The sequence below is a fragment of the Giraffa tippelskirchi genome, chromosome 11 (assembly GCF_054371585.1).
Source record: "Giraffa tippelskirchi isolate mGirTip1 chromosome 11, T2T-mGirTip1v1.2.pri, whole genome shotgun sequence".
Lineage (NCBI taxonomy): Eukaryota > Metazoa > Chordata > Mammalia > Artiodactyla > Giraffidae > Giraffa > Giraffa tippelskirchi.
The window spans coordinates 76,041,083-76,059,896 of record NC_137285.1 but is presented as its reverse complement, the minus strand read 5'-3'; the positions used below and the strand labels follow the sequence as shown (position 1 = coordinate 76,059,896).

The 18,814-nt window shown below is 55.4% G+C and overlaps 1 protein-coding gene and 2 long non-coding RNA genes across 4 annotated transcripts in view; 2 read left to right on the top strand and 1 right to left on the bottom strand.

Annotated features, from left to right (window-relative positions):
* Nucleotides 1–9,937, top strand: part of LOC145527618 (uncharacterized) — a 32,714-nt gene extending 22,777 nt beyond the window's left edge. Inside the window, exons 10-13 of one of the 2 annotated variants that reach the window (XR_014069782.1) lie at nucleotides 109–220; nucleotides 4,396–4,621; nucleotides 6,842–7,099; nucleotides 7,727–9,937. This is a non-coding gene — a long non-coding RNA (uncharacterized LOC145527618). Of the gene's footprint in view, nucleotides 1–108; nucleotides 2,320–4,395; nucleotides 4,622–6,841; nucleotides 7,100–7,726 lie in introns of those variants that run through there. The other variant, XR_014069781.1, reaches the window with a different exon arrangement.
* Nucleotides 9,859–14,917, bottom strand: LOC145527578 (uncharacterized). The gene is made up of 2 exons (XM_081545686.1): nucleotides 11,479–14,917; nucleotides 9,859–11,079 (listed from the first exon to the last, which is right to left on the bottom strand). Exons 1-2 carry the CDS (start codon nucleotides 11,887–11,889, stop codon nucleotides 10,510–10,512), a joined length of 981 nt encoding a protein of 326 aa, XP_081401812.1. The 5' UTR covers nucleotides 11,890–14,917; the 3' UTR covers nucleotides 9,859–10,509.
* LOC145527652 (uncharacterized) lies at nucleotides 14,144–17,553 on the top strand. The gene is made up of 2 exons (XR_014069824.1): nucleotides 14,144–14,717; nucleotides 15,343–17,553. It is a non-coding gene; the product is annotated as an uncharacterized LOC145527652 (long non-coding RNA).
* The last annotated feature ends 1,261 nt before the right edge of the window (nucleotides 17,554–18,814 follow it).

Genomic DNA, 18,814 nt, shown 5'->3' with positions numbered 1-18,814 from the left:
GTCCTGCTGGGGTAGGGGAAGGGGTGGGGCCGGGGGAGGTCAGGCTCCAGCAGTGGGAGGGGCTTGAGGTCCGCCTGCGGCAGTTGGTGACGTTCCTGCTCCCCTCAGGGCAGAGCCGCCGGCCTGAGAATGAGGGCGCTGCTGAGCCCAGGGGCTGGGATGGCCCGTTGCTGCTGTGGTCCCAGAGCTCCACCCGAGACCTGAGGGAAGCCGTCTGCCCGTGAGTCCTCTCCCGCTTGTCTGTCAGCTTGTTTGAAGCATGCTGGGTTTTCTGCCCAGCTGGCTAAGGGGAGTCCCTGGAAATGCAAGGGTGTGGGTTTTGGCAGACTTCAGGGAAGACATGCCAGATGAGCCTGGGAGACTCCAGCTTAAGCTGGATTCAGGAGATATCTCTTCGGGCCAGCTAGTAATTGTAGGATAAGCCTAATGAGTCTTCACAGGATGAAGAGAGTAACGTGCCAAGGTAGCAATCGATGTCCTCATTCGAGAGGATGAAGCTGGTGCTCAGAGAAGGGGGGAACTTGGCCACAGCAAGGAGGTGTGCAACCAGACAGAACCCCCCAGATCCGGCCATTGGAGCTCAGGGAGGCCACTGGTGTGGCTTGTCCCTGTGGCAGGGCCCGAGGCAGGCAGCCCACCCTGATTCCTGCGGGGGCCTGACTTGGGAAGTGCCATCTGGTAGCTTTGAGACTCACCAAACCAAATTGCACTGGAGAGAGGAGGGACACCTTCCTTCATCCACCCCCCACCCCCGCCGGATTCCCACATACCCTGACCCCTTTCTCTCGATTTCGGAGCCATTTCCAGAGTCCCGCTCATATGACCTCATTTGAAGTGCACTGTGGACGGGCTGCCATCTGCAGCTGCTACCACAGCAGCCAAGGGCTTTAGCTCCCGACTACCTCCCTTCCTTTGGAACTTGGGGGCCCTCTACTCCCCACTTGCACACCACAGACCTTTGCTGAGGATTGTGGGGACCCTCACTCAGTTTGCAGCACGTTGTAGCCATCCCTGTCCTCCCTTGAAACTCAGCTTGTGAGCTCCTTTGGAGCAGCGTGGCCCACCTGGCTGCAACGGAAGAGACACAGCTGACAGTGAAACAACAGCTTAGATCTGAGAGCCGGAAAGCTCTGTCAAAAGGGACCTCCCTCTTCACACCGTAGAGGCTGTAGGAGCCGCCAGGCTTTCGGAACCAGTGCTGGGGCCAAAATGACTCCACAGCTGTTTTCCTTCCTGGGGAGGGTTCTGGCTCGAGTGGGAATGGCTCAAGTCTCCTAAGGTTCTGAAAGCCCACTGTGTGCAGATTCACGGTACACAGAGAGGAAAAGGTGGAGTCCTAGCCTGGAGGTGGTCACAGCTCACGGATGAGCCAGGCAGGCAGGCAGGCAGGGCATGAGAACACCTGAGCTGCCTTCATGAGTGAATGGTGTGGGGGCAGAGGAAGAGAAGCCGGTCTGCTCCCTCGTGTGGTGCCCAGGGCAGGTTGTCCCCAGAGGAAACCCTTACGACGGTGAGGACTATCACTGCTGTTTCCCAAGGGGTTCCGTCGGTGCGTGTCTTCCCCGGAGCGGTCAGGCCGTCTCTCAAGTACACTGGCCATGGGCATTGCCTCTCCTTGGAACTTCCCATGTGTTTCTCTTTTTTATGGAACAGTGATTTTCTAGAGTGGTTCTGGGCCACAAGGATGTTGGGTCATTTTCTAGCCTTCTGTCATGAAGAACGCTTTCCTGGGCATGGGGGTGGTTTGTTGTTCCAGCTCCCTTTCTTGGCTTCTTTTGGGAGCTGGTGCAACAAGAGGAGCTCAGCCTCTGCCTTCTGGCTGAGATGTCACCCTTCAAACAGCAATGCCTGCCTGGAGATAATGATGGCAGTTGCCAAAAGGGCTTCGTTTGGCACATGGTATCTTGAAAGGACGTACACCGTCCTTTCAGCTATCAAAGGCTAGTTCAAATGACATAAAAATGAGAACTCTCCAATGGAGTCTTACAGTAGGTGGAGAGTCCGAAAAACACTCCTTCAGTCATTTCGCTGAGAGTCACTGATTGGGGACACCAAGAATATAGGAAGGAATGCAGAAAGAAAAGATGAAATTGTGTTCAGGATCGGGGGGAGGGATGAACAGGGCGTGCTTGCCTTGAATCCAGGCTTTGTTGGGGGGTGGGGCATAAAGATGGAACGGGTCTGAAACTACAAAGTGGTGATGGTAACACAGTATCACCAGAGTTACACAACAGTGTTCCCAGATTGCAACAATGATGAAACAGTTTACTAATCCCAACTTAACCAACAAAAATACAGGAAACCATACAAAAAATAAAACATCACCAGAAAGGTGGAAACAAACCACATGCAAAGCAGTTCAGGGGAAAGGAACTCCATGTCCCCTGGGGGCAGACCGAGTTGCCGGCATCCACGGTGAGCAGACAGGGATGGAGGCTGCAGAGCCGACCGCTCCCCTGGACGTGGTGTTTCCGGTAAGGGCTCTGGGTCTCTGTCCAGAGCGGGGGCTCTTTCTCCCTGCAGGGCTGGGTGAGTCATCGTGGGCGTCTGGGTGTTGCGCGGGAGCCAGGGCAGGCTCTCCCTGCCGAGGCGGTGACTCTTCCTCTGCCTCGGGTTCTCTTGCCAAAGCCCGAGCAGGTAGAGGTGCACGTGGAGGTGGAGGTTCTCGCTGAGGGGGTGGGACATCAGTGCCTGGGGCTGGGGGTCCTGCAGGCACGGAGATCCGATCTGCCCGGTGTGCTGGCCAGTACCCAGCTGGCCTGGTGTCTCTGCGAGGGCAAGTCTCGCTTCTCCATCTGCCCTCGGTGGATCCCTGGGTCCTGCACCTGGAGCCACCACCTGTGTGGGGACAGGTCTGGGAAGTGGAGCCTGGTTCCAGTTGGAGGCCAGTGCTAGAGCTGGGGGAGAAGCAAAGTTTGCCCACAGGCCAGCCTTGGCATGTGCGTACCCCGGGACAGAAACCTTCCAAGAGGTTCCCAAAGAATACCCAGCGTCAGATGTCTTTTGGGACTGAAGTGTGCAAGATGGGGGGCGGGGGGTGTGAGGCCAGCGCTTGCTGCAGGCCCAGCAGCAGCTTTCGAGGACTCGTCCCTGTGTAGCTCAGCACCCCTCCCCACACACTCCCGTGCACCAGCCCCAGCGTCCTCACCTCTGTGCTCTGGCGTGCTGGGCTCCAGGTCCTCCTGGTGCCTCAGAGGCCGGGGTTCTCTGGACTCTGGGTCGGAGCCGGGTGTGCTGAGCTCCGTGGCAGCCTCAGACTGGGCCGCCGGCTGTATCCTGGGCGGTGTCTCGGCAGCAGGCCTTCCCCACCTCCGCGTCTCCCCCGGTGGGGCTGATGCCTCCGTGGGCACGCTGACCTGGAGCCTGCACTGGGCCTCACGGGCGGGCGGGTGGTGCTCCGACCCCTCCCTCTGGGAGCTGGATGGGGTGTCCCCGTCCTCGGCCTCATCACGTGGGAAGCTCTGCAACGACAGTGACCGTCAGCCAGCCATGCTGGGAGTTTTCCGAGCTGGGCCTGGCCAGTGGAGCCGCTGCTTCTGCCTGCTCGAACTTCTCTTCCCAGAAGGGTCAGAGACGTGTGTCTGCTCAGATCCCCACCCGGGAGGAAAGAGACCCATCTGAGGGTGTGAGGTCAGCCTGGCCGGTCGGCGCTGCCCACACTCTCCCCATCCCGCCCAGCCTGCTCTCCCCTGGGGTGTGGACACAACTTGTCCACAGGCTTCTGACCCCACATCCGCCTGGGCTTCCTTGAGGGAGACACAGCCCGAGAAACCCGCATCCCCACACACAGGCAAAGGACCCGGTGTTTCCGGGTGGCATGGGAGAGGTGGCCTGGCCCGGCCTGGGGCTCCCCGTGTTACCTTTCTGTTTCTCCGGGCAAAGGGCCAGAGGCCTCTCGGGGGTGTCCTGAGCCAACGTCGACAGGGTGCCCACGCACACTGCCTGTGAGCTCTCCTGAGGCCCCGGCCTCTGGGCAGGGGCAAACAGCAGAACATCTTGGCAGCAAGTGATCTGGCTGGGGGCTCCTCTCCGCTCTGGAGGCCTGGATACCCGGATTGCGGGTTCTGTTGGGTTCTGTTGCCGGCAGGTGACATCATTTCCTGGGGTTCGTGCTGAGGTCCCTTCCTCAAAACTTCCCAAGGGAATCTCTGGGTTTCTGACTGCTCGACCACCCCCCTTAGGCCATGTGCAGGCACAATGACACCCACACGGCCCAGCCCACAGCCCTGGGGAGGCCTGGGTTCAGCCAGGGCCTGAGCTCCGAGGACCATGCTGCTCTCAGACCAGGCTCCTTCTTCTCATAAGTGGTGTGGCCCTGGACAAGCATATGCCCCTCAGGGTTGCCCCAGTCTCTCCATCTGCAGAGTGGGGGTCATTCTCCCATCTGCTTCCTAGGTCTGTCGGCCTACGAGCAGCTCCATGCCTTTCCACCTGGGGCCGATATCACGTGGAGCTCGTGCGCTGAGACTTCAGAAAGAAAGATTCCATCCAGGGCTGACACAGCACAGAATGGGGCAGAACGAGGCCTGGATGCGCCGTGGAACCCAGGAAAAGGCACTCCCCCTCCTGACTGTTTTGAGACCCCGCATCCAAGTTGGAGGACCGAAAGGAAGACTCGAAGGTCTCCCTCTCTTATAGAAAAGAGTAGCCAACTTTCTGGTCCTCTGTTTCCATTGAGATTCTGTTCAAGGGTCCCAGCTCGGCTTCTGCGGGTGGCTGAGCTTCTAATGGCTCCCTGCGTTCTTGTCTTTTCCTCTCCAAACCTTCCGTCCTTTTCCCCCTTCTGGGGTGGAAGGGCGCTGTCATTGCTTCTACCTTCGAGACAGATTGAGGAATAGTCTGGACCATCGACTCCTTTCCTCTCTTTGGTTCCGTGTCTCTCTCTGGCTGTGTCCCTCTCTTTTCCTTTCTCAATTCCGTCTGTGTCTTCCTCTTTCTCTCTCGTGTGTGGATGGATGGATGGATGCTAGGGATGCACATGTATATGATTAGATGAGGGTTATGTTTTAGGGATAGGTTAGAGGGAGAGAAAGGCTTTAGGTCAGAGTTGGTCATGGGGGAAGGGTCAAGGGTGGTGGTGGTGTTTCTTGGAATCTGAGTGCTGTGCATTCTTCGTCTCTTTCCATATGAACCCCTTCTCAGATGTCTCTCGTGTTCCGTTTCCTATCTTTTGCATTTGTGAATGCTTAGCCTCTCTGTTGTGAAGAGGTTCCATTGGATGGAAACCCAGTGGTGTACTTCGTTTACCTCTTTCCCTTACTTGAAGAGACCCATTTCGACCTCCGCCCAGCAAATGGCAAGGAGACTCTGATGTTAAGGAGCCTTTGACCTACGCTTCTTTCTAGCTATCTCATGACCTCAGTCTTTAGGGTGAGGTTTTTCCCCGATATTGAGGTGGTATGAGATCAAAACCAATAGCGTTCTTCAGATGTAGCTGTCTGGTTTTCCCATGGACATTGATTGAAGAGGCTTTCTTGTTCCCATTTGGATATTCTCCCCGTCTGTGTCAGAGATGAGTTGACCATGGATGCTGGGGTTTGTTTCTGGACCCTCAACTTTATTCCATCGATCTGGATCTGTGTGTGTTGTTGTATTCCCAATAGCATACTGTCCTGCTGCTGCTGCTGCGGCTAAGTCACTTCAGTCGTGTCTGACTCTGCATGACCCCATGGCCTGCAGCCTACCAGGCTCCTCCGTCCAGGACATTTTCCAGGCAACAGTACTGGAGTGGGTCGCCATTGCCTTCTCCGATACTCTCCTGAGGATCCTAGTTTGGTCGTCTAATTTCCTTTCACACAACCTTGGATGTCCGTATCGGGGCTTTTTCGTCGGATTGTATTGACAATGTAGGCTCTTTTCTGTTTCCGTACCCCTTTTGCAATTCTTTGTTCGGTGCGAAAATGCATTGGCATTTTGGGAGGAATAGCATGGAAGCTGTGGATTGCCATGTGGGGCTGTGACATGATTTTCCCAATAGGAATTCTTTCAAGCCCTGAGCACAGCTTCTCTTTCCAGTGATTGGTGTGGGCTTGATCTTCCTCCTTCCATCTCTCGCCGTTTTGTGAGAACAGGTCCATCCTTCCCTTCTGGGGTAGATGGACTCGTGGGTATCACTTCAGTGAATGGCATTGGCAGTGGGGGTGATAATTCCCTTCTCATTGGAAGACTTTGCTGTGAGTATTAGAAATGCAAGTGACTTCTCTTCCCCTTCCTCCCTGTCCATGTCTCAGAGCCACCGGGAAACAGAGGCCTCATCCACGGTCACACAGGCCTGAGGGGGTGCAACTAGACTGTTGTTTCTTCAGGCCCTCAGTGCTGGACATCATCCGGGATACTCTGTGTGTGTCTTCCTCCGTCTGGTGTCCCTTCAGACCTTTCCCTAGTTTTCACAGGCTTGTTGTGTTGGCGTTCTTTGTCTGTTTGGAGACACATCCTTGATAAGCTTTGTGTTTCCACTCATTCGTCTCGCGATGTATGACCTGTCTTTTGCTTTTGTCATGAGGTTTTCCCACAGTAGATATCTTTGATTTTGCAAAGTCCACTGTATTCTCTGGGTTTTTTTTGTGGACTGCCTTTTAGTTTTGTGTGTGAAGACTCAAAGCACGTGTCCGGTTTCTGCTCATTGTTCTTCTAGATTTGTGACAAGTTTTCATGGAAAGTTTGTCTAGGGATAACTGGAAGTGAACTCGGTGTAAGGTGTCAAGTCTCCATCTCCATTCATGTCATCCCCTGCAGTTTCCAATTCCCTGTTCCTGAGTGGTTTTGGAGACCTTGTGGGAAGGTTGGTTGCATTGGAGTTTGCATTTCCACCTTGATTCGATTCACACTGTTCTGCCCTCAGGGACACTGTCAAGGGGGAGTGAGGAGCAGCCTGCATTTCCAGCAGTGACCACACGGTGGGGCGAGTGCTGCTCTCCCCTCTGGGAGCCCCAGGCCACAGGCATCCCAGTGAGAAGCCAGCTCTGTGCTCAGCTGAAAGGAGTTAGTCTCTCAGGAGCCTCGGAGCCCTTGCCTTTGGATCACCCAGGGTGGGCATTTACTGGGACAGAAAAAATTGCCCTGAATTCCATGGACGGAAGAGCCTGGCTGTGTAGAGTTGGTGAGTTGCCGTGAATCAGACACAACTGAGGACACAAAAATTCAATAGATTAAAACACATTTTGGGGGTGGGGGGGAGTGAAAGTGGGTGATGTGGGTTTTTTTGTCTTATATAATAGCCAAGGGAAATCTAGTTTAAACCTAAATTCACATAGATGGGAAAGGTATAGCTCTCCGTCACCCTATTTAAAAAAAAAAAAAAAAAACTACTAAACTTTTCTGAAAGTTTATTTAGTAGCTTCCTTGAGCAGTTTATTGTGGAGCATTTTTTTTTTTTTTTCTGTGACATTGGCCTCATTAAAAATTATGGTTTGCCTTTACTGGATAATTTTGTTCATTGGTTTCTTAGAGAACCTTGGTAATCTTTGAGTTTCCTGGGGAGTATGGTCACATGACCTGGCCCTGGCCAATCGGTGCGTTCCACCTCCCTGGCCACTGTGATTGGCTCCGGGCTGGGGCAGTGCCCAATCGGGGCCCAGGGCCGGGCCTCACGTTGGAAGCCAGGGGAAGACGAGCTCTCGTCCTGCTGGGGTAGGGGAGGGGGTGGGGCCGGGGGAGGTCAGGCTCCAGCAGTGGGAGGGGCTTGAGGTCCGCCTGCGGCAGTTGGTGACGTTCCTGCTCCCCTCAGGGCAGAGCCGCCGGCCTGAGAATGAGGGCGCTGCTGAGCTCAGGGGCTGGGATGGCCCGTTGCTGCTGTGGTCCCAGAGCTCCCCCCGAGACCTGAGGGAAGCCGTCTGCCCGTGAGTCCTCTCCCGCTTGTCTGTCAGCTTGTTTGAAGCATGCTGGGTTTTCTGCCCAGCTGGCTAAGGGGAGTCCCTGGAAATGCAAGGGTGTGGGTTTTGGCAGACTTCAGGGAAGACATGCCAGATGAGCCTGGGAGACTCCAGCTTAAGCTGGATTCAGGAGATATCTCTTCGGGCCAGCTAGTAATTGTAGGATAAGCCTAATGAGTCTTCACAGGATGAAGAGAGTAACGTGCCAAGGTAGCAATCGATGTCCTCATTCGAGAGGATGAAGCTGGTGCTCAGAGAAGGGGGGAACTTGGCCACAGCAAGGAGGTGTGCAACCAGACAGAACCCCCCAGATCCGGCCATTGGAGCTCAGGGAGGCCACTGGTGTGGCTTGTCCCTGTGGCAGGGCCCGAGGCAGGCAGCCCACCCTGATTCCTGCGGGGGCCTGACTTGGGAAGTGCCATCTGGTAGCTTTGAGACTCACCAAACCAAATTGCACTGGAGAGAGGAGGGACACCTTCCTTCATCCACCCCCCACCCCCGCCGGATTCCCACATACCCTGACCCCTTTCTCTCGATTTCGGAGCCATTTCCAGAGTCCCGCTCATATGACCTCATTTGAAGTGCACTGTGGACGGGCTGCCATCTGCAGCTGCTACCACAGCAGCCAAGGGCTTTAGCTCCCGACTACCTCCCTTCCTTTGGAACTTGGGGGCCCTCTACTCCCCACTTGCACACCACAGACCTTTGCTGAGGATTGTGGGGACCCTCACTCAGTTTGCAGCACGTTGTAGCCATCCCTGTCCTCCCTTGAAACTCAGCTTGTGAGCTCCTTTGGAGCAGCGTGGCCCACCTGGCTGCAACGGAAGAGACACAGCTGACAGTGAAACAACAGCTTAGATCTGAGAGCCGGAAAGCTCTGTCAAAAGGGACCTCCCTCTTCACACCGTAGAGGCTGTAGGAGCCGCCAGGCTTTCGGAACCAGTGCTGGGGCCAAAATGACTCCACAGCTGTTTTCCTTCCTGGGGAGGGTTCTGGCTCGAGTGGGAATGGCTCAAGTCTCCTAAGGTTCTGAAAGCCCACTGTGTGCAGATTCACGGTACACAGAGAGGAAAAGGTGGAGTCCTAGCCTGGAGGTGGTCACAGCTCACGGATGAGCCAGGCAGGCAGGCAGGCAGGGCATGAGAACACCTGAGCTGCCTTCATGAGTGAATGGTGTGGGGGCAGAGGAAGAGAAGCCGGTCTGCTCCCTCGTGTGGTGCCCAGGGCAGGTTGTCCCCAGAGGAAACCCTTACGACGGTGAGGACTATCACTGCTGTTTCCCAAGGGGTTCCGTCGGTGCGTGTCTTCCCCGGAGCGGTCAGGCCGTCTCTCAAGTACACTGGCCATGGGCATTGCCTCTCCTTGGAACTTCCCATGTGTTTCTCTTTTTTATGGAACAGTGATTTTCTAGAGTGGTTCTGGGCCACAAGGATGTTGGGTCATTTTCTAGCCTTCTGTCATGAAGAACGCTTTCCTGGGCATGGGGGTGGTTTGTTGTTCCAGCTCCCTTTCTTGGCTTCTTTTGGGAGCTGGTGCAACAAGAGGAGCTCAGCCTCTGCCTTCTGGCTGAGATGTCACCCTTCAAACAGCAATGCCTGCCTGGAGATAATGATGGCAGTTGCCAAAAGGGCTTCGTTTGGCACATGGTATCTTGAAAGGACGTACACCGTCCTTTCAGCTATCAAAGGCTAGTTCAAATGACATAAAAATGAGAACTCTCCAATGGAGTCTTACAGTAGGTGGAGAGTCCGAAAAACACTCCTTCAGTCATTTCGCTGAGAGTCACTGATTGGGGACACCAAGAATATAGGAAGGAATGCAGAAAGAAAAGATGAAATTGTGTTCAGGATCGGGGGGAGGGATGAACAGGGCGTGCTTGCCTTGAATCCAGGCTTTGTTGGGGGGTGGGGCATAAAGATGGAACGGGTCTGAAACTACAAAGTGGTGATGGTAACACAGTATCACCAGAGTTACACAACAGTGTTCCCAGATTGCAACAATGATGAAACAGTTTACTAATCCCAACTTAACCAACAAAAATACAGGAAACCATACAAAAAATAAAACATCACCAGAAAGGTGGAAACAAACCACATGCAAAGCAGTTCAGGGGAAAGGAACTCCATGTCCCCTGGGGGCAGACCGAGTTGCCGGCATCCACGGTGAGCAGACAGGGATGGAGGCTGCAGAGCCGACCGCTCCCCTGGACGTGGTGTTTCCGGTAAGGGCTCTGGGTCTCTGTCCAGAGCGGGGGCTCTTTCTCCCTGCAGGGCTGGGTGAGTCATCGTGGGCGTCTGGGTGTTGCGCGGGAGCCAGGGCAGGCTCTCCCTGCCGAGGCGGTGACTCTTCCTCTGCCTCGGGTTCTCTTGCCAAAGCCCGAGCAGGTAGAGGTGCACGTGGAGGTGGAGGTTCTCGCTGAGGGGGTGGGACATCAGTGCCTGGGGCTGGGGGTCCTGCAGGCACGGAGATCCGATCTGCCCGGTGTGCTGGCCAGTACCCAGCTGGCCTGGTGTCTCTGCGAGGGCAAGTCTCGCTTCTCCATCTGCCCTCGGTGGATCCCTGGGTCCTGCACCTGGAGCCACCACCTGTGTGGGGACAGGTCTGGGAAGTGGAGCCTGGTTCCAGTTGGAGGCCAGTGCTAGAGCTGGGGGAGAAGCAAAGTTTGCCCACAGGCCAGCCTTGGCATGTGCGTACCCCGGGACAGAAACCTTCCAAGAGGTTCCCAAAGAATACCCAGCGTCAGATGTCTTTTGGGACTGAAGTGTGCAAGATGGGGGGCGGGGGGTGTGAGGCCAGTGCTTGCTGCAGGCCCAGCAGCAGCTTTCGAGGACTCGTCCCTGTGTAGCTCAGCACCCCTCCCCACACACTCCCGTGCACCAGCCCCAGCGTCCTCACCTCTGTGCTCTGGCGTGCTGGGCTCCAGGTCCTCCTGGTGCCTCAGAGGCCGGGGTTCTCTGGACTCTGGGTCGGAGCCGGGTGTGCTGAGCTCCGTGGAAGCCTCAGACTGGGCCGCCGGCTGTATCCTGGGCGGTGTCTCGGCAGCAGGCCTTCCCCACCTCCGCGTCTCCCCCGGTGGGGCTGATGCCTCCGTGGGCACGCTGATCTGGAGCCTGCACTGGGCCTCACGGGCGGGCGGGTGGTGCTCCGACCCCTCCCTCTGGGAGCTGGATGGGGTGTCCCCGTCCTCGGCCTCATCACGTGGGAAGCTCTGCAACGACAGTGACCGTCAGCCAGCCATGCTGGGAGTTTTCCGAGCTGGGCCTGGCCAGTGGAGCCGCTGCTTCTGCCTGCTCGAACTTCTCTTCCCAGAAGGGTCAGAGACGTGTGTCTGCTCAGATCCCCACCCGGGAGGAAAGAGACCCATCTGAGGGTGTGAGGTCAGCCTGGCCGGTCGGCGCTGCCCACACTCTCCCCATCCCGCCCAGCCTGCTCTCCCCTGGGGTGTGGACACAACTTGTCCACAGGCTTCTGACCCCACATCCGCCTGGGCTTCCTTGAGGGAGACACAGCCCGAGAAACCCGCATCCCCACACACAGGCAAAGGACCCGGTGTTTCCGGGTGGCATGGGAGAGGTGGCCTGGCCCGGCCTGGGGCTCCCCGTGTTACCTTTCTGTTTCTCCGGGCAAAGGGCCAGAGGCCTCTCGGGGGTGTCCTGAGCCAACGTCGACAGGGTGCCCACGCACACTGCCTGTGAGCTCTCCTGAGGCCCCGGCCTCTGGGCAGGGGCAAACAGCAGAACATCTTGGCAGCAAGTGATCTGGCTGGGGGCTCCTCTCCGCTCTGGAGGCCTGGATACCCGGATTGCGGGTTCTGTTGGGTTCTGTTGCCGGCAGGTGACATCATTTCCTGGGGTTCGTGCTGAGGTCCCTTCCTCAAAACTTCCCAAGGGAATCTCTGGGTTTCTGACTGCTCGACCACCCCCCTTAGGCCATGTGCAGGCACAATGACACCCACACGGCCCAGCCCACAGCCCTGGGGAGGCCTGGGTTCAGCCAGGGCCTGAGCTCCGAGGACCATGCTGCTCTCAGACCAGGCTCCTTCTTCTCATAAGTGGTGTGGCCCTGGACAAGCATATGCCCCTCAGGGTTGCCCCAGTCTCTCCATCTGCAGAGTGGGGGTCATTCTCCCATCTGCTTCCTAGGTCTGTCGGCCTACGAGCAGCTCCATGCCTTTCCACCTGGGGCCGATATCACGTGGAGCTCGTGCGCTGAGACTTCAGAAAGAAAGATTCCATCCAGGGCTGACACAGCACAGAATGGGGCAGAACGAGGCCTGGATGCGCCGTGGAACCCAGGAAAAGGCACTCCCCCTCCTGACTGTTTTGAGACCCCGCATCCAAGTTGGAGGACCGAAAGGAAGACTCGAAGGTCTCCCTCTCTTATAGAAAAGAGTAGCCAACTTTCTGGTCCTCTGTTTCCATTGAGATTCTGTTCAAGGGTCCCAGCTCGGCTTCTGCGGGTGGCTGAGCTTCTAATGGCTCCCTGCGTTCTTGTCTTTTCCTCTCCAAACCTTCCGTCCTTTTCCCCCTTCTGGGGTGGAAGGGCGCTGTCATTGCTTCTACCTTCGAGACAGATTGAGGAAAAGTCTGGACCATCGACTCCTTTCCTCTCTTTGGTTCCGTGTCTCTCTCTGGCTGTGTCCCTCTCTTTTCCTTTCTCAATTCCGTCTGTGTCTTCCTCTTTCTCTCTCGTGTGTGGATGGATGGATGGATGCTAGGGATGCACATGTATATGATTAGATGAGGGTTATGTTTTAGGGATAGGTTAGAGGGAGAGAAAGGCTTTAGGTCAGAGTTGGTCATGGGGGAAGGGTCAAGGGTGGTGGTGGTGTTTCTTGGAATCGGAGTGCTGTGCATTCTTCATCTCTTTCCATATGAACCCCTCCTCAGATGTCTCTCGTGTTCCGTTTCCTATCTTTTGCATTTGTGAATGCTTAGCCTCTCTGTTGTGAAGAGGTTCCATTGGATGGAAACCCAGTGGTGTACTTCGTTTACCTCTTTCCCTTACTTGAAGAGACCCATTTCGACCTCCGCCCAGCAAATGGCAAGGAGACTCTGATGTTAAGGAGCCTTTGACCTACGCTTCTTTCTAGCTATCTCATGACATCAGTCTTTAGGGTGAGGTTTTTCCCCGATATTGAGGTGGTATGAGATCAAAACCAATAGCGTTCTTCAGATGTAGCTGTCTGGTTTTCCCATGGACATTGATTGAAGAGGCTTTCTTGTTCCCATTTGGATATTCTCCCCGTCTGTGTCAGAGATGAGTTGACCATGGATGCTGGGGTTTGTTTCTGGACCCTCAACTTTATTCCATCGATCTGGATCTGTGTGTGTTGTTGTATTCCCAATAGCATACTGTCCTGCTGCTGCTGCTGCGGCTAAGTCACTTCAGTCGTGTCTGACTCTGCATGACCCCGTGGCCTGCAGCCTACCAGGCTCCTCCGTCCAGGACATTTTCCAGGCAAGAGTACTGGAGTGGGTCGCCATTGCCTTCTCCGATACTCTCCTGAGGATCCTAGTTTGGTCGTCTAATTTCCTTTCACACAACCTTGGATGTCCGTATCGGGGCTTTTTCGTCGGATTGTATTGACAATGTAGGCTCTTTTCTGTTTCCATACCCCTTTTGCAATTCTTTGTTCGGTGCGAAAATGCATTGGCATTTTGGGAGGAATAGCATGGAAGCTGTGGATTGCCATGTGGGGCTGTGACATGATTTTCCCAATAGGAATTCTTTCAAGCCCTGAGCACAGCTTCTCTTTCCAGTGATTGGTGTGGGCTTGATCTTCCTCCTTCCATCTCTCGCCGTTTTGTGAGAACAGGTCCATCCTTCCCTTCTGGGGTAGATGGACTCGTGGGTATCACTTCAGTGAATGGCATTGGCAGTGGGGGTGATAATTCCCTTCTCATTGGAAGACTTTGCTGTGAGTATTAGAAATGCAAGTGACTTCTCTTCCCCTTCCTCCCTGTCCATGTCTCAGAGCCACCGGGAAACAGAGGCCTCATCCACGGTCACACAGGCCTGAGGGGGTGCAACTAGACTGTTGTTTCTTCAGGCCCTCAGTGCTGGACATCATCCGGGATACTCTGTGTGTGTCTTCCTCCGTCTGGTGTCCCTTCAGACCTTTCCCTAGTTTTCACAGGCTTGTTGTGTTGGCGTTCTTTGTCTGTTTGGAGACACATCCTTGATAAGCTTTGTGTTTCCACTCATTCGTCTCGCGATGTATGACCTGTCTTTTGCTTTTGTCATGAGGTTTTCCCACAGTAGATATCTTTGATTTTGCAAAGTCCACTGTATTCTCTGGGTTTTTTTTGTGGACTGCCTTTTAGTTTTGTGTGTGAAGACTCAAAGCACGTGTCCGGTTTCTGCTCATTGTTCTTCTAGATTTGTGACAAGTTTTCATGGAAAGTTTGTCTAGGGATAACTGGAAGTGAACTCGGTGTAAGGTGTCAAGTCTCCATCTCCATTCATGTCATCCCCTGCAGTTTCCAATTCCCTGTTCCTGAGTGGTTTTGGAGACCTTGTGGGAAGGTTGGTTGCATTGGAGTTTGCATTTCCACCTTGATTCGATTCACACTGTTCTGCCCTCAGGGACACTGTCAAGGGGGAGTGAGGAGCAGCCTGCATTTCCAGCAGTGACCACACGGTGGGGCGAGTGCTGCTCTCCCCTCTGGGAGCCCCAGGCCACAGGCATCCCAGTGAGGAGCCAGCTCTGTGCTCAGCTGAAAGGAGTTAGTCTCTCAGGAGCCTCGGAGCCCTTGCCTTTGGATCACCCAGGGTGGGCATTTACTGGGACAGAAAAAATTGCCCTGAATTCCATGGACGGAAGAGCCTGGCTGTGTAGAGTTGGTGAGTTGCCGTGAATCAGACACAACTGAGGACACAAAAATTCAATAGATTAAAACACATTTTGGGGGTGGGGGGGAGTGAAAGTGGGTGATGTGGGTTTTTTTGTCTTATATAATAGCCAAGGGAAATCTAGTTTAAACCTAAATTCACATAGATGGGAAAGGTATAGCTCTCCGTCACCCTATTTAAAAAAAAAAAAAAAAAAACTACTAAACTTTTCTGAAAGTTTATTTAGTAGCTTCCTTGAGCAGTTTATTGTGGAGCTTTTTTTTTTTTTCTGTGACATTGTCCTCATTAAAAATTAAGGTTTGCCTTTACTGGATAATTTTGTTCATTGGTTTCTTAGAGAACCTTGGTTATCTTTGAGTTTCCTGGGGAGTATGGTCACATGACCTGGCCCTGGCCAATCGGTGCGTTCCACCTCCCTGGCCACTGTGATTGGCTCCGGGCTGGGGCAGTGCCCAATCGGGGCCCAGGGCCGGGCCTCACGTTGGAAGCCAGGGGAAGACGAGCTCTCGTCCTGCTGGGGTAGGGGAAGGGGTGGGGCCGGGGGAGGTCAGGCTCCAGCAGTGGGAGGGGCTTGAGGTCCGCCTGCGGCAGTTGGTGACGTTCCTGCTCCCCTCAGGGCAGAGCCGCCGGCCTGAGAATGAGGGCGCTGCTGAGCTCAGGGGCTGGGATGGCCCGTTGCTGCTGTGGTCCCAGAGCTCCCCCCGAGACCTGAGGGAAGCCGTCTGCCCGTGAGTCCTCTCCCGCTTGTCTGTCAGCTTGTTTGAAGCATGCTGGGTTTTCTGCCCAGCTGGCTAAGGGGAGTCCCTGGAAATGCAAGGGTGTGGGTTTTGGCAGACTTCAGGGAAGACATGCCAGATGAGCCTGGGAGACTCCAGCTTAAGCTGGATTCAGGAGATATCTCTTCGGGCCAGCTAGTAATTGTAGGATAAGCCTAATGAGTCTTCACAGGATGAAGAGAGTAACGTGCCAAGGTAGCAATCGATGTCCTCATTCGAGAGGATGAAGCTGGTGCTCAGAGAAGGGGGGAACTTGGCCACAGCAAGGAGGTGTGCAACCAGACAGAACCCCCCAGATCCGGCCATTGGAGCTCAGGGAGGCCACTGGTGTGGCTTGTCCCTGTGGCAGGGCCCGAGGCAGGCAGCCCACCCTGATTCCTGCGGGGGCCTGACTTGGGAAGTGCCATCTGGTAGCTTTGAGACTCACCAAACCAAATTGCACTGGAGAGAGGAGGGACACCTTCCTTCATCCACCCCCCACCCCCGCCGGATTCCCACATACCCTGACCCCTTTCTCTCGATTTCGGAGCCATTTCCAGAGTCCCGCTCATATGACCTCATTTGAAGTGCACTGTGGACGGGCTGCCATCTGCAGCTGCTACCACAGCAGCCAAGGGCTTTAGCTCCCGACTACCTCCCTTCCTTTGGAACTTGGGGGCCCTCTACTCCCCACTTGCACACCACAGACCTTTGCTGAGGATTGTGGGGACCCTCACTCAGTTTGCAGCACGTTGTAGCCATCCCTGTCCTCCCTTGAAACTCAGCTTGTGAGCTCCTTTGGAGCAGCGTGGCCCACCTGGCTGCAACGGAAGAGACACAGCTGACAGTGAAACAACAGCTTAGATCTGAGAGCCGGAAAGCTCTGTCAAAAGGGACCTCCCTCTTCACACCGTAGAGGCTGTAGGAGCCGCCAGGCTTTCGGAACCAGTGCTGGGGCCAAAATGACTCCACAGCTGTTTTCCTTCCTGGGGAGGGTTCTGGCTCGAGTGGGAATGGCTCAAGTCTCCTAAGGTTCTGAAAGCCCACTGTGTGCAGATTCACGGTACACAGAGAGGAAAAGGTGGAGTCCTAGCCTGGAGGTGGTCACAGCTCACGGATGAGCCAGGCAGGCAGGCAGGCAGGGCATGAGAACACCTGAGCTGCCTTCATGAGTGAATGGTGTGGGGGCAGAGGAAGAGAAGCCGGTCTGCTCCCTCGTGTGGTGCCCAGGGCAGGTTGTCCCCAGAGGAAACCCTTACGACGGTGAGGACTATCACTGCTGTTTCCCAAGGGGTTCCGTCGGTGCGTGTCTTCCCCGGAGCGGTCAGGCCGTCTCTCAAGTACACTGGCCATGGGCATTGCCTCTCCTTGGAACTTCCCATGTGTTTCTCTTTTTTATGGAACAGTGATTTTCTAGAGTGGTTCTGGGCCACAAGGATGTTGGGTCATTTTCTAGCCTTCTGTCATGAAGAACGCTTTCCTGGGCATGGGGGTGGTTTGTTGTTCCAGCTCCCTTTCTTGGCTTCTTTTGGGAGCTGGTGCAACAAGAGGAGCTCAGCCTCTGCCTTCTGGCTGAGATGTCACCCTTCAAACAGCAATGCCTGCCTGGAGATAATGATGGCAGTTGCCAAAAGGGCTTCGTTTGGCACATGGTATCTTGAAAGGACGTACACCGTCCTTTCAGCTATCAAAGGCTAGTTCAAATGACATAAAAATGAGAACTCTCCAATGGAGTCTTACAGTAGGTGGAGAGTCCGAAAAACACTCCTTCAGTCATTTCGCTGAGAGTCACTGATTGGGGACACCAAGAATATAGGAAGGAATGCAGAAAGAAAAGATGAAATTGTGTTCAGGATCGGGGGGAGGGATGAACAGGGCGTGCTTGCCTTGAATCCAGGCTTTGTTGGGGGGTGGGGCATAAAGATGGAACGGGTCTGAAACTACAAAGTGGTGATGGTAACACAGTATCACCAGAGTTACACAACAGTGTTCCCAGATTGCAACAATGATGAAACAGTTTACTAATCCCAACTTAACCAACAAAAATACAGGAAACCATACAAAAAATAAAACATCACCAGAAAGGTGGAAACAAACCACATGCAAAGCAGTTCAGGGGAAAGGAACTCCATGTCCCCTGGGGGCAGACCGAGTTGCCGGCATCCACGGTGAGCAGACAGGGATGGAGGCTGCAGAGCCGACCGCTCCCCTGGACGTGGTGTTTCCGGTAAGGGCTCTGGGTCTCTGTCCAGAGCGGGGGCTCTTTCTCCCTGCAGGGCTGGGTGAGTCATCGTGGGCGTCTGGGTGTTGCGCGGGAGCCAGGGCAGGCTCTCCCTGCCGAGGCGGTGACTCTTCCTCTGCCTCGGGTTCTCTTGCCAAAGCCCGAGCAGGTAGAGGTGCACGTGGAGGTGGAGGTTCTCGCTGAGGGGGTGGGACATCAGTGCCTGGGGCTGGGGGTCCTGCAGGCACGGAGATCCGATCTGCCCGGTGTGCTGGCCAGTACCCAGCTGGCCTGGTGTCTCTGCGAGGGCAAGTCTCGCTTCTCCATCTGCCCTCGGTGGATCCCTGGGTCCTGCACCTGGAGCCACCACCTCTTTAGGGACAGGTCTGGGAAGTGGAGCCTGGTTCCAGTTGGAGGCCAGTGCTAGAGCTGGGGGAGAAGCAAAGTTTGCCCACAGGCCAGCCTTGGCATGTGCGTACCCCGGGACAGAAACCTTCCAAGAGGTTCCCAAAGAATACCCAGCGTCAGATGTCTTTTGGGACTGAAGTGTGCAAGATGGGGGGCGGGGGGTGTGAGGCCAGCGCTTGCTGCAGGCCCAGCAGCAGCTTTCGAGGACTCGTCCCTGTGTAGCTCAGCACCCCTCCCCACACACTCCCGTGCACCAGCCCCAGCGTCCTCACCTCTGTGCTCTGGCGTGCTGGGCTCCAGGTCCTCCTGGTGCCTCAGAGGCCGGGGTTCTCTGGACTCTGGGTCGGAGCCGGGTGTGCTGAGCTCCGTGGAAGCCTCAGACTGGGCCGCCGGCTGTATCCTGGGCGGTGTCTCGGCAGCAGGCCTTCCCCACCTCCGCGTCTCCCCCGGTGGGGCTGATGCCTCCGTGGGCACGCTGATCTGGAGCCTGCACTGGGCCTCACGGGCGGGCGGGTGGTGCTCCGACCCCTCCCTCTGGGAGCTGGATGGGGTGTCCCCGTCCTCGGCCTCATCACGTGGGAAGCTCTGCAACGACAGTGACCGTCAGCCAGCCATGCTGGGAGTTTTCCGAGCTGGGCCTGGCCAGTGGAGCCGCTGCTTCTGCCTGCTCGAACTTCTCTTCCCAGAAGGGTCAGAGACGTGTG

What these genes read in the sequence shown, in the direction of transcription:
- LOC145527578 (XM_081545686.1), bottom strand. Translation starts at nt 11,889, where the DNA reads ATGGTCCTCGGAGCTCAGGCCCTGGCTGAACCCAGGCCTCCCCAGGGC. An exon ending in TTGCCCGGAGAAACAGAAAG is followed by an intron (nt 11,080 to 11,478) that starts GTAACACGGGGA and finishes CTGTCGTTGCAG; the next exon opens with AGCTTCCCACGTGATGAGGC.